Raw genomic sequence first — 12,683 nt, 5'->3', positions numbered from 1 at the left:
AAGCCCTAATATTTAGTATTTTATAATTTAATATTATATAATTTAATATATTTTAATTTTTTTGTAAAAACGTAGCAACAACATAACATGTCCAACATGTACGTATTTTAATAAGTGCGAATAACTTCACGTTTTGGCAGAAAGCACAGAACTCTACAATCCTTGAGAGAACGATAAAAATGCTTAAAATATACTCATAAAAAATATTATGAATTAAAAAATTACAAAAGTTAACCCTTAAAGGCAGCAGAAATGCAAAATTACTAGAAGACAAAGCTTCGTAGTTTTGTACTCAACGCTTAACTTACAAGCATTATAGTTATTTACTTACACAAACATTTTTTTTTATTAAACTATTCATGCAGTTCACTTATTTCTATTCTAAGTTTTAATCCTTATATAGAAAATTGTAAGTTTTAGTTCTGAAACAATTTTTTTATAGCAGTTTATTACCATTTAGTGGGTTTATACTGCCAAAAAATTTCAATAGTATTAATTCAGGAACCAAAACTTATTTTTTTTAGAGAAAAAAACTTAAATTTTTATGCATATGTAGATACTAAAACTTATAATTTTCTTATATAAGGATTAAAACTTAAAATAAAGATCAAATGAATAGTTTAACTAATTTTTTTTCTTGTTTTACCTTGTCTTTCCAAGCTCTTTTTTTCTTCTTCAAAAATCACTCCCTTGCTAAAGCTTGAAGCAGTAACACGAAGAGTCTACTTTTTTCGTTTCTGCTTCCACATCTTTTAGACTTTCACTACCATTGAGAGTGCCATTAACCCGACTTCATTTCTGTTTTATTTGTTGCTGCAGTGTCAATAGTCACACCACTTTGAACCGTTGAGTTGTTGATTTCTATCAATTTATATTTTCTAATCCTTGACTAGCTAGCTTGACTCATTTTTTTTTTATGACGTTTAATTGGTGATTTGATGTTTATAACTATGTAAAAAACTTAGCTAGGGAGAACTCGATATTAACTTAAAGTATCTAAAAAGCAACAAAATAGACAAAATACAATGACATACTGTTTTTCATGTGGAAGACATCACACGGTTAGGTCCGTTTCCATTTAAAAAAACACTTTAAAAATTAACTTGATATATTATTTTTTTACTTCTTCACATGTATTCTCTTTGGGAAACAATCTTCTTTGAGGTATTGTTGGATACTGATTCAAATCTTGATTTGTCAATTTGGCAAAGATTAATCTCTTTTTTTATGCGTAAAAAAATTTAAAGTAAATCATTTAAAAGTTTAGAAATCCAAAAAATTATTTTGGTTTGTAAAATTTGGCTCGAATATTTTTCATTAGTTTCTTTTTTGCTCCACCGACTTTTTGGATTATTTAATTGATGATGTGGTCAATTTTCTGTCTAACCAATCAAACTCATTTGGATTTTAAGACTAAATTACGGGTCTATTTGGGACAGCTATGAGTTTTTGGTTTTTGTTTTTAAATTTAATTTTTAAAATAAAACATGTTTGATAAAAATGAAGGTAAAGTGATTTTTAAATCATTTTCGACTCATTTTTAAAATCAAGAAAAAATATTTTGTAAATTTGATTTTTAGTTTAAGAAAAAATACATATTTTTTGCATTTGATAATGATATTTTTTGTTGCAACCACTGTTACCATCATCATCATTGTTGTCAAAACCACCACCATCAACACCACCTTTGTCATTGTCACCATCATATCATCACCAATGACATCATCATCACCATCAACATTGCTATCATCATCAATGTTACCACTATCGTTATTATCATCACAATCACCACTACCAACAATATCACTTTCATCACCGCCACCACAACCACCCCATCATTGTTACTGTCATTACCATTGTCACAGACATTGCTACCACCACCAATAATATCACCTTAGTCACCGCCACTACCAACACTGTTAACATTACCACGTCGTTACTGTCACCATCATTGGCATCACCACCACCATCATCACCTTCACCTTCACCTTCACCTTCACCGTCACCACCACTACCATTATCACTGTCATCGCAACCACCACTGGTATTTCTACCGCCACTGCTGCTGTTAACATTACAACCTTCATCATTGTTGTCATCACCACACAAAAATACTTTTAAACTAATGTTAATACGATATGAAACTTTCAAAATGAGTTTATTTGAAATTAATCATATTTTAAAAACTAATTTAAACTTTTTTTGAAACTAAAACTAAAAACAAGTTGTTATTTTCAAAAATTTCAAAACTCAAAACTAAAAATCACCCCAAACATAGCTTACTATTACAAAAGCTATGAGTAGTATTTTCGTGCTTTTAATATTATTGGTAAATTAAAATTAAGTTTGATCTTTACAGTTAGTGTACTTTAAATCCTAAACTTTGTCAATGCTTGATATGTCATTGGCAAACATATCAAAGTATCGTCCAAATAGTATAAAATGGAAAGCCTAAGTATCGTATCCATAGGGATTTGCTTGTATATCAAGCTATTTGTGCAAATTCAAGTTCTAGGCAAATGAGATTTTGTTTTAAATGTAAAAGAGCATAAAGTAAAGTTGGTTCTAACAAAAAAGAAAACAAATTAAAGGTGAGCAAAAATACAAACAGTTGATAGGCAAGATGAGCTAAATGCAAAAATGAACGAAATGTTGGGGATTTGGCTATACTAAGCTAACAATCTCAGTAGCTATAAAAGTTTTCTTTGTACAATGTTCACTCTAATGCTATATTAACTCACTATGGTGCTTTAATCATGATCCCTCATGTAAAAGAGCCTAAGTAGCTTAACTAAACTCCTAATCCCTTAGCAAGTCAAGCTAAATCACTTGGATTCAAGAACAAGGATTTATCAAGGCTAACAAGTGTTATTCCATCCCTAGACATGACACCTATGATATACTACTTTCAAATCTTAGTCAAAAAGCATTTCTCATTGACATTTTAACTATGAAACATGTTCATATGGTTGATCACTAACGATGCTAACAAACATCCCTCCATACCTATATGAGACATTCATTAAATGCTCTATTCAAAACTCACTTTTCAAGCATTTTTCAATGACAACAAAAACAAAGAATTAAAACTAAGGTAATCGAACCATAAAACAAGTAATCAAAATGGAAAAAGAAACAATAACATAGGAAATAACATTGTATAAATATAAAGATTAATTACATGAGAATAGCTTAACACACCAATCAAAATAGATGAACTAACCTCTCGTTATCATGAGAGACCTCAAAATTACAAAATAGAAGGGAGAAGGTGAAGCGAAATGGAGGAAAAAGAAGGAAAATGGAAGATGGGAGCTCCTCAGCCGCCCCATACAACCCTTGGTCGATGCTACCTCCATCTCAATGAAAGCAAGGTTTAAATAAGTCCAAAAAGGTTGCACTATCGTTTATGCAAAATGACTTGTGCACTGAGCTCAGGGTTCGCATTAAGTGCACATACAAAAGCAACACTTGGTTAGATGATTATGTGCTGAGCTTGAGGTGTGCACTTAGTCCAAATTTTTGGTCGTGGAAACAATTCACTCAGCGCATACTTTGCGCTAAACGTGCACCAAACTTCAGATTTCTCTCCAACAATGCTTGTCACGTGACCTTCCAAGTTGACTCTGATGCACTGAGCAAGTTGCTTCATCAACCCAAAAAATTTTCTCTCTTTATTGATGCATGAAAACTCTACAAAACACAATTAAAACTAATGAATTCAATAAAATTAATTTCATTAAGCTAAAAATATGAAAAAACAGTAAATTCTAACTTATTGAGATCAAACTAAATAACAAATGAGAAGAATTAAGATAATTATTATGAAAATTAAGTAAAAAACTAAATATACACAACAATTATCAACTTACGAGAGATTATCCGTGAGTGAAAGTTGAGTAGTTTTAGTTCGGAATTTTATTGTATATACAAAAATGTTAAGATTTGCTAAGATAAACTGATTTTAATTAAAAATTAATGTAAAAAATATTTTTTTCACCGGAATGCAAAGAATATTTGAACTATCATCCTAACTTAAGTTTTATCCAATTTTAAATTATCCATAATTCGTGGGAAAACTCACGAGAATTTTTTAAAATAAAATTTTGGGTGTTTTTTTATGAATAATCATGCGTGTTTTTTTGTTTTATGAAATTGTATTTTGTGAATTTATATACATAAAAAATAAAAATACTTTGTATTGAAAATTTAACTGTTACATTAAAATATAAAAAAACACTTAATATATTAATAGTTACATTAAAATATAAAAAAAACACTTAATATATTAATAGTTACATCATTAATTATTACATTTTACTTTTTCTAATAATTTAAGATATTGAATAGATATCGTTTAATGCATAGATAAATAAATAAAAAAGAAAATATTAACAATACATTCTTTTAAAAAATAATCTCTATTATTAATTAAAATTATAAAATTTTGTAAGTCATACTTCTTATTTAATGAATTGTATTTTTTATTTTATAATTTTTAATAAAATTTAATTAACAATATAGAGGATGTTAAGAGAAATATACTATAAAGTGTGTATTATTTATTTATTATTGTATAAGGTGAAATGAAACTGACAATAGCCATCTTAGCACTACCACCTAACTCGAGTCTCGTTTTGTGCATTTTTTTTCTCCTTCCTTCGATCTAACTAACACACACGACAGAGAAATGAGAATTGAAGTAAAAATTGTACAGCGAAGAAGCTAACTACCACCCTCCACGTGACTCGCGCAATTCAACTCACGCACACTCTCAACATCACTATATAAACCCCCTCTCCTCCTTCCCTTCATCTTTCAGTCTCTCACCTTCCAACTCGCCCTCGACTCACTTCCTTGTCCGATTCCGCCAACGAGGCCAGTGAATCAGGTACTCTCTAACTAACCTCCACCAACCAAACTTTCCTTTTCCTCATTCGCAATTCTAGATCTCTGATTCTCTTTCCATTTTAATTTCCAAATTTCTAATCTGCGTGATTTTAGGGATACTCTCGCTGCATATTCCAGAATCTTCTCTCTCTTTTTTTTTTTTCTATTCATTGTTTGGCTTCAAGTTTTCGTGCATTTGGTTTGAACTTGTGCTGGTAGTTATAGTTAGTTGCTGCTTTGGTTTCTGTGAGTTGGATGATTGATCGTTGCTAAAACTTGTTCCGGTTCTGGATTTGCTTCCTTCGCTTCTTTCCTTTGTTTATTTTTTTTCAAAGCAAATAACGTAAATGTTCATTTCCGTTCTTCTGGTGATGGATGACGTGTTTCGTTTTTTTATTGACGCTTGAAATGATCGATTCCAGTTTCGTTCTCTTCCTTTTATAGTTACAGAGATTTCAAATTCTGCTTCATTCTCCAAACGCAACGTTTTGGTCGTTAATCTACTCTGTTTTGCTGCGTTACTAGTTTATGCATCTTTTTTAGTTAATTTTTAAATCATCCTTATTGACTACCGTTTCATGTTTGATGTTTTTTCCCTCCTAATTTGGATCATGAAGATCACGTGGCTATACTTGTGAATGACTTATTTTTTTAATCTTGTTTGAGATAGCTTATTAATGTTTGTACTTGGAGGGAGTCGATATTAATCTCTATCTGTGATTTCAACTGATATGGAGAATATATTACATTATTAATTATTTGATTTCGTATTTTATTACATTTTAAATGCAACTTTTGGTATTGTAATGTTGCAAATATTCCTATGTATCTCTTCTTCTGCAATATAAAAAGTAATGCACTTGTTTGTTGCCAGATCTATCTGCTTCTTCGTCATGGCCACCGGACAACTATTCTCCCGCACTACACAGGCTTTGTTTTACAACTATAAGCAACTTCCCATACAGCGGATGCTTGATTTTGACTTCCTTTGCGGTTTGGGCTGGCTCTATCATCCTCATTTTCTTCTAGGCGGATTGCAGAAAATGATACATTGACATTAATATTTGCTTTTAATACTAATGGAAGCTCTAATTTTGTGTTTGCAGGCAGGGAAACACCATCAGTTGCTGGAATAATTAACCCTGGTTCTGAGGGATTTCAAAAACTTTTTTTTGGTCAGGAGGAAATTGCCATCCCAGTTCATGCCACGTATGTGTTGCTCATTCATTTCTATACTAAAAATTTCCTATTTTTGCTTGAATTTGGGATTTGGTTGGTTGTAGTTGTAGCCAAGGGGAGATTTTTCTTTATTTTAGTGTGGTCTTCTTACTTTTTCAGCTATTGCATACAAAGTAACCAACTTTAGTGCATGACATTTTTGTTTGTCTGAGGGGTGATTTGTCTTGGCGCTATGTTGACTTGTTTTGCAGCATTGAAGCAGCTTGTGCTGCACATCCTACTGCTGATGTCTTCATCAACTTTGCTTCATTTAGAAGGTCAGCAAATTATTTATTATTATTTTGAGTCTATGGTATCTTGTTGCACAATAATACATGAATACCATTAGCATATCCAGAAAAGATTTTAAAATATCAATTTCGTATCATTGGATATTTTAGAGTATCTTATATGATCTTTTAGGAGTGGCTACATATTTCATGAGTTATTTCCTTATATATATATATATATATATATATCTGTTTGTACTTAGTCTCTCGTTCATGTCATGCCACATCAAATCAATATCAATTTCAATTATTCAGTCCCTAATTTGTTTTTTTTCTTTTTCTTGTTTCCATGCCTAATTATTTATGATTTCAACATGTACAAATTGATCTACATGCAGTGCTGCAGCATCATCCATGGCAGCTTTGAAGCAGCCAACAATTAGAGTTGTTGCTATTATTGCTGAAGGAGTACCCGAGTCAGACACTAAGCAATTGATTGCATATGCCCGATCAAACAATAAGGTGGGAGTTGAAATAGATATTGATTGACTTAATAGCTATATAACAACATGTAAAAACCAATTTTAATGCTCTTGATTTGATAGGTTGTTATTGGTCCAGCCACTGTTGGAGGCATTCAAGCAGGTGCTTTTAAAATTGGTGACACAGCTGGAACAATTGACAATATAATTCAGTGCAAGCTCTACAGGCCTGGATCTGTTGGATTTGTTTCTAAATCTGTATGTAGTTATTCACTTCTTGCTTATGTTTATGTCATCTTCATATTAGGGATACACTTTTTCTTCTAGTACCACTATAAATCTTTTGATAATCCCAACCTGCTTTTAGATTAAGAAAATGCAGGATGTTTTCAAGGTCTTAGCAAATGCATGCATTTTACTTTTTGAATTTAAATATGATACTTTGTTATGTATACCTATCTTGTACCCAGTGAAAGATTCCACCAACAGGAGCTAATTCAAGTTCCAAATAGCAGCTTCAAGAAATTTAAGAATAATCCTAGTAGAGATGACTATGAATCATGCCTTTTGCTGTTTATACTTGTCCATCATGGCTTAGTTCGTCTAGAATCTTGAGAAATAGTATAGTTACTTAACTAGTTACTAGGCTGTCTCTTGAATACCTTATTTTTTTACTAGCTTGTTGTGTGGATAGTATGCTGGTGCGATAGGACAGAGTGAAATTGCTAATTGCAATTTTCTTGAGCTCACATCCTTATCTTTGAATTTATTATTCTATCATTTAAATTTTGTTTCTCATTTCTGAAAGAACCAAAGAGATTGCCTTTATATACTTTTGTGAAGATTGAACTCAATCTTTATATTAGATTTCAGAGTGGATGGTGAGATGATAATAGTTTTGGTTGAACACAGATAAATCAAATTATAACTATAGAATGACACAGCTTAATGGCAACATAGCATGAATTGGTAATTTACTCGCATGATAAGGTTTTTGAACATTAATAATTACTCTTCTTCTCCCCTTTCTCTCTCTCTCTCTCTCTCTCTCTCTATTGCTAAATAACAGTAATAGCTTCTTTAGCTAATATTAATATCACATGTTCAATGAAATTGCTTTTATTTAACATTTAGTACCAACTAGTGTTTTATAGAAATTTAAAACTTGAGCTTTATTTTTTATTTGCGTGATTTAATGTGAATGGATGGCTCTGAGGGAAGACAACTTTTTAAATTGCAGGGTGGGATGTCCAATGAACTCTACAACACTATTGCCCGTGTAACTGATGGGATTTATGAAGGTATTTATATGCTGAATTTATCTTTTCTCTTTTTGTTAATGCCAGTATTGAGTTATGTCTTATTTCACTGTAGGCATTGCTATTGGAGGAGATGTTTTCCCTGGTTCCACACTTTCTGACCATGTTTTACGGTTTAACAACATGCCACAGGTAAATTTTTGCCTTCTTCTTGAGGAGCTACCTAAAATATTTGCATCGAGTAGAATCTAGAGCATGTCAGTTTTTTTTGGTTATTTATCGTCTTGGTTTACATTAAACCTCAGGTTAAAATGATGGTAGTACTTGGGGAACTTGGTGGGCGTGATGAGTATTCCTTAGTGGAGGCCTTAAAACAAGGAAAGGTATCCAAACCGGTTGTTGCCTGGGTCAGTGGCACATGTGCACGACTCTTCAAATCTGAAGTACAATTTGGTCATGCAGTATGTCTCAGCTCCTTTAACTTTGACTAAATTCTCAATTAAAGCATAAACCATAAAAGGACAACATTCTTAATGTCTGTTGGCTCTTGCATAAATCAGGGAGCCAAAAGTGGTGGTGAGTTAGAGTCTGCTCAAGCAAAGAATCAGGCACTAAGGGACGCTGGAGCTGTTGTTCCCACATCATATGAAGCTTTTGAAGCTGCAATTAGGGAAACATTTGATAAATTGGTTAGTATGCATGAACATTGAAATTTCCTTATGTTTTATTGAGTTTTCTCCCATCTCCTAATCCTGGAAACACACAATGGTTAAAGAAATCTCTTTAATTTCCTTAATAAGTTGTAATATTTATAGTTGTCTTATCTTTGATAGGTTGAAGAAGGGAAGATCACACCAATCAAGGAAATCACACCTCCACCAATCCCTGAAGACCTTAGTACTGCAATTAAGAGTGGAAAAGTCCGTGCTCCAACTCATATTATTTCCACCATTTCTGATGACAGAGGTATGTTGGAATCCACTGATTTTGTAATTTAGAAATGGGATGCCTTTCATTATCTGGATGAGACACTCAAATTTGATAGTTAAAGTGTTAAACTAAAGTTTTCTTCCAATATTTTCTGAAGGAGAGGAGCCATGCTATGCTGGTGTACCCATGTCTTCCATTATCGAAAAAGGTTATGGTGTTGGTGATGTTATCTCTCTTTTGTGGTTTAAACGAAGCCTTCCCCGTTACTGTACTCAATTTATTGAGGTAGGCTATTCAGTAGCACAGTGCTTTCATTGAATACTTTCCATTTGCTGTGTTTGTCTGGAGTATGTGAAAATGTTCTACACTCTACAGTCAAACTTCTATTTGTGCTGTCAGTTTTCCTTTTAGATTTTTTTTTTCAAAAGCAAACTATTCATATCATCTTCCACCTTCTATCTTGCTGATACATTACATTGGTCAGATATGCATCATGCTATGTGCCGACCATGGTCCTTGTGTCTCTGGTGCTCACAATACTATTGTGACAGCAAGGGCAGGGAAAGACCTAGTTTCCAGTCTCGTATCAGGTAAATACATGCCTCTAATCTGTCAACTACTGGTGTAGGTATTGTATCTGATGGGGTGACCAAAACTTTTTATGCTAATAATGCCATAAAATGGTTAGTAACGAGCTTCTGAATCAGGTTTGCTAACAATTGGTCCTCGATTTGGGGGTGCCATCGATGATGCTGCTCGCTACTTCAAGGATGCTCATGACAGGGTATGATTAGTTCTTTCCTGTGAAGCTAGTTGGAACTAGAATAAAAACATCCGGGACTGGTGGAATGAACCTAATGGATTAAAGAATTATTTTATACAATAAACTTGAAACCAGGGGAAATTCAAAATTCTCAGTTTCTGCCCCCCCAAAAAAACATTGAACACACCACAAACTTCGTCTTTCATCTAACATGTGGTACTGTGTCTTGTCACAGGCACTTACTCCTTATGAGTTTGTTGAAGGTATGAAAAAGAAGGGAATTCGTGTGGCAGGAATAGGGCACAGGTAACACATTCCATCTTTTCATTTTATTAAGCAATAAATATTCTAATTCCCTTGCTATTGCTGTAGTGTTATAATAAATCCGAGGCTTTGTTTTGCCTTGTGAAACAGGATCAAGAATAGGGACAACAAAGATAAGAGAGTTGAGCTGCTACAGAAGTTTGCACGAACACATTTTCCTTCCGTGAAATACATGGAATATGCTGTTCAAGTTGAGACCTACACACTCACAAAGGCAAATAATTTAGTTCTTAACGTAGATGGTGCAATTGGATCTCTTTTCTTGGATCTTCTTGCTGGTAGTGGAATGTTCACCAAACAAGAGATTGATGAAATTGTGGAGATTGGCTATCTGAATGGCCTCTTTGTGCTGGCACGCTCCATTGGTCTGATTGGGTAAGTTTAAATTAATTATACGTATTTCATGTGAACAGAACTTTTTGGACATTGTTGTAGTTTTGGACCTTTTGTGGGTATTTTATCCACAATTCTCTAATGGACTTACGATCCGAAGGGTTCTACTTTCAGTTTGGTGGTCTTCATAGCCACTACTACTGGTCCTGGATATGCACCTTGCATGTCTTTTGTTAATCAATTAAACTGAGAATCTTCATCGACCTCCAAAATAAAAAATTATGTCTTGGTCTCATTCATTGTTACTTAAAATTTCAGACACACCTTTGACCAAAAGCGATTGAAGCAACCACTTTACCGTCACCCATGGGAGGATGTTCTCTACACAAAGTGAGGAAGTTTTGTGCGACTGTAAGAACTTTCACATGCTTCAAATTAGCAATCTTTTGGGAAATCATGCATCTGATATAAGCTGGAGTGATTTTGTAGCTGTTAGACTAGTGTTGTACGATCTATTGGTGAAAAAGTCATCTTCCATTTGTAACTTTGATTAAATTTCATAAAGAAAGAACTTGGTCATTTTTTAAATTACATTTCTCTTGATGAATATTCTGATCTTTGTACTGTTTTGACTTCAATAGGAAATTATCACATAAGTTCGAGCGCATTTATTCTGCGGTATGGTATATGTTCATGGAAACAACAATTTTATTGCCAGTGAATGAAATGCTTTGTTATATAGCCAAAAGAACATATCCGGTTTGAATACGTTGGTGGCATATTTTCTCATGCACAACTTTGAAACTATAACATCTGTGGTGAGTTAAGTAGGCATTTGAATACGTTGGTCCCTTAACCGTTAAGTTTAGTTAACGTAGTATTTTTTAGAATTTGTCATGTGTCACCAAGTTGCTTTAACACTGTTATGTTTAGCTAACGTAGCATTTTTTACAATTTGTCATGTATCACCAAGTTGATCAAATTAGTATGAGAATGATCAATTTGGTTCAATAGAGAAATTTTAAAGGATAAAAAAAACTTTATAAATCTAAGAAATCAAAATTCTATTTTAGCCTTTGTTATATAATGAAACGTAAGGCTAATATTTGGAAAGTGTAGCATGAGAAAATTTGTCATTTTAAGAAGAAAAAGTTATTCGTACATCTTATTTTTGGGATGTATGAGTGAAAACAAAAGAGAGATGGTTTATTTATAACATATGCATGATTTGTTATGTATGTATACATAAATTAATTATTAATTAATGGTAAAAAATTAATTATTGATTTTCTTATTAATGACTGAATTTATTTATTTTAGTCTCTAAAGTGTATTGTTACTTTAAAAGAGCTGGATTAAAAATATTTCACACTAAAAATTTGTATAAAATGAACTCTTTAATCAACACTCTTGTAACATTTATTGATAATACCTTGATTTTAATCATGTCACTATAGACTATAGTCCTTATTAATATTTTTTGTTGAATTTATAATTATTTATTTATTTTTTGTGTAAAGATAGCTGTAATCATAGGCACAGAAAATTATAAGAATTTAGGCGCTTATAAATTTAATTTTATGTGATCTTAATTTTATAAAAAAATAGTGAAAATGAATTACATAAAAAAATATTTAACAACTTTGAAACTATAACATCTGTGGTGAGTTAAGTAGGCATTTGAATACGTTGGTGGCCGGCCTATTTTCTCATGCAAACCTTCCCATGATTCATATACCAAATATATCAGCGCCATGATATCTACCGTGAACACCCTCCCTCTTCTGCTGCATTCCATTCTTTCTTTTTAATTTTCTTTTCGTTTCACTTTTTTGTTCATTTTCCTTTCCAGTTTCCCGAGAAAATCCAGTGAGCGATACTAAAAAAAATCTTGACATTTCTCATCGAACAAACTAAGTCAGTGTTATCAACCAGATATTATAAACTTTAACTATAATCAAATTATAAAAACTATGAAATAATGTGTGTTGTGTCTGTTAGTGAGATTAATTTAATCTAGTTATGAAAAATGAGAATTGCCATTTCACACATTTATTTAGAACCGGTTTGTTTTCTATTTTAGTAAAATTAATTTTATATAAACATTAGATTATAATAAGTTTTAAAATGCACGAATAGTTTCTAATTTTTTTTAACAAGTTCCATACTTAAAACATAAACTTTATCAATTAATGAAAAATCTAAATTTTTACTTATTTTAAAATTAATCGTGATCACTTTTTGGTACATTAAT

At 32.1% G+C, this 12,683-nt stretch overlaps 1 protein-coding gene across 2 annotated transcripts; it reads left to right on the top strand.

Annotated features, from left to right (window-relative positions):
• Nucleotides 1-4,670: 4,670 nt before the first annotated feature.
• Nucleotides 4,671-11,197, top strand: LOC114387867 (ATP-citrate synthase beta chain protein 1). 2 transcript variants are annotated; one of them, XM_028348093.1, is made up of 18 exons: nt 4,671-4,891; nt 5,765-5,883; nt 5,997-6,099; nt 6,321-6,386; nt 6,737-6,860; nt 6,944-7,078; nt 8,061-8,121; nt 8,195-8,271; nt 8,385-8,540; nt 8,640-8,768; nt 8,913-9,045; nt 9,167-9,294; nt 9,494-9,599; nt 9,717-9,793; nt 10,008-10,078; nt 10,187-10,471; nt 10,748-10,840; nt 11,071-11,197. In XM_028348093.1, exons 2-17 carry the CDS (start codon nt 5,784-5,786, stop codon nt 10,821-10,823), a joined length of 1,827 nt encoding a protein of 608 aa, XP_028203894.1. In that variant the 5' UTR covers nt 4,671-4,891; nt 5,765-5,783; the 3' UTR covers nt 10,824-10,840; nt 11,071-11,197. The 2 variants fall into 2 exon arrangements, with proteins under 2 accessions (XP_028203894.1, XP_028203893.1); XM_028348092.1 differs by lacking the exon at nt 11,071-11,197 and having other exon boundaries at nt 4,672-4,891; nt 10,748-11,067.
• The last annotated feature ends 1,486 nt before the right edge of the window (nt 11,198-12,683 follow it).

Source organism: Glycine soja, chromosome 15 (assembly GCF_004193775.1).
Source record: "Glycine soja cultivar W05 chromosome 15, ASM419377v2, whole genome shotgun sequence".
NCBI lineage: Eukaryota > Viridiplantae > Streptophyta > Magnoliopsida > Fabales > Fabaceae > Glycine > Glycine soja.
Note: the sequence above shows the minus strand (reverse complement) of the source record. Positions and strands in the feature narration are given on the sequence as shown.

Excerpts from the sequence above, each read along its gene's own strand:
- LOC114387867 (XM_028348093.1), top strand. The coding sequence starts at position 5,784 with ATGGCCACCGGACAACTATTCTCCCGCACTACACAGGCTTTGTTTTAC. Across the intron at positions 5,884-5,996 it reads TGATTTTGACTTCCTTTGCG|GCAGGGAAACACCATCAGTT; the intron begins GTTTGGGCTGGC and ends TTGTGTTTGCAG. Across the intron at positions 7,079-8,060 it reads TTGGATTTGTTTCTAAATCT|GGTGGGATGTCCAATGAACT; the intron begins GTATGTAGTTAT and ends TTTAAATTGCAG.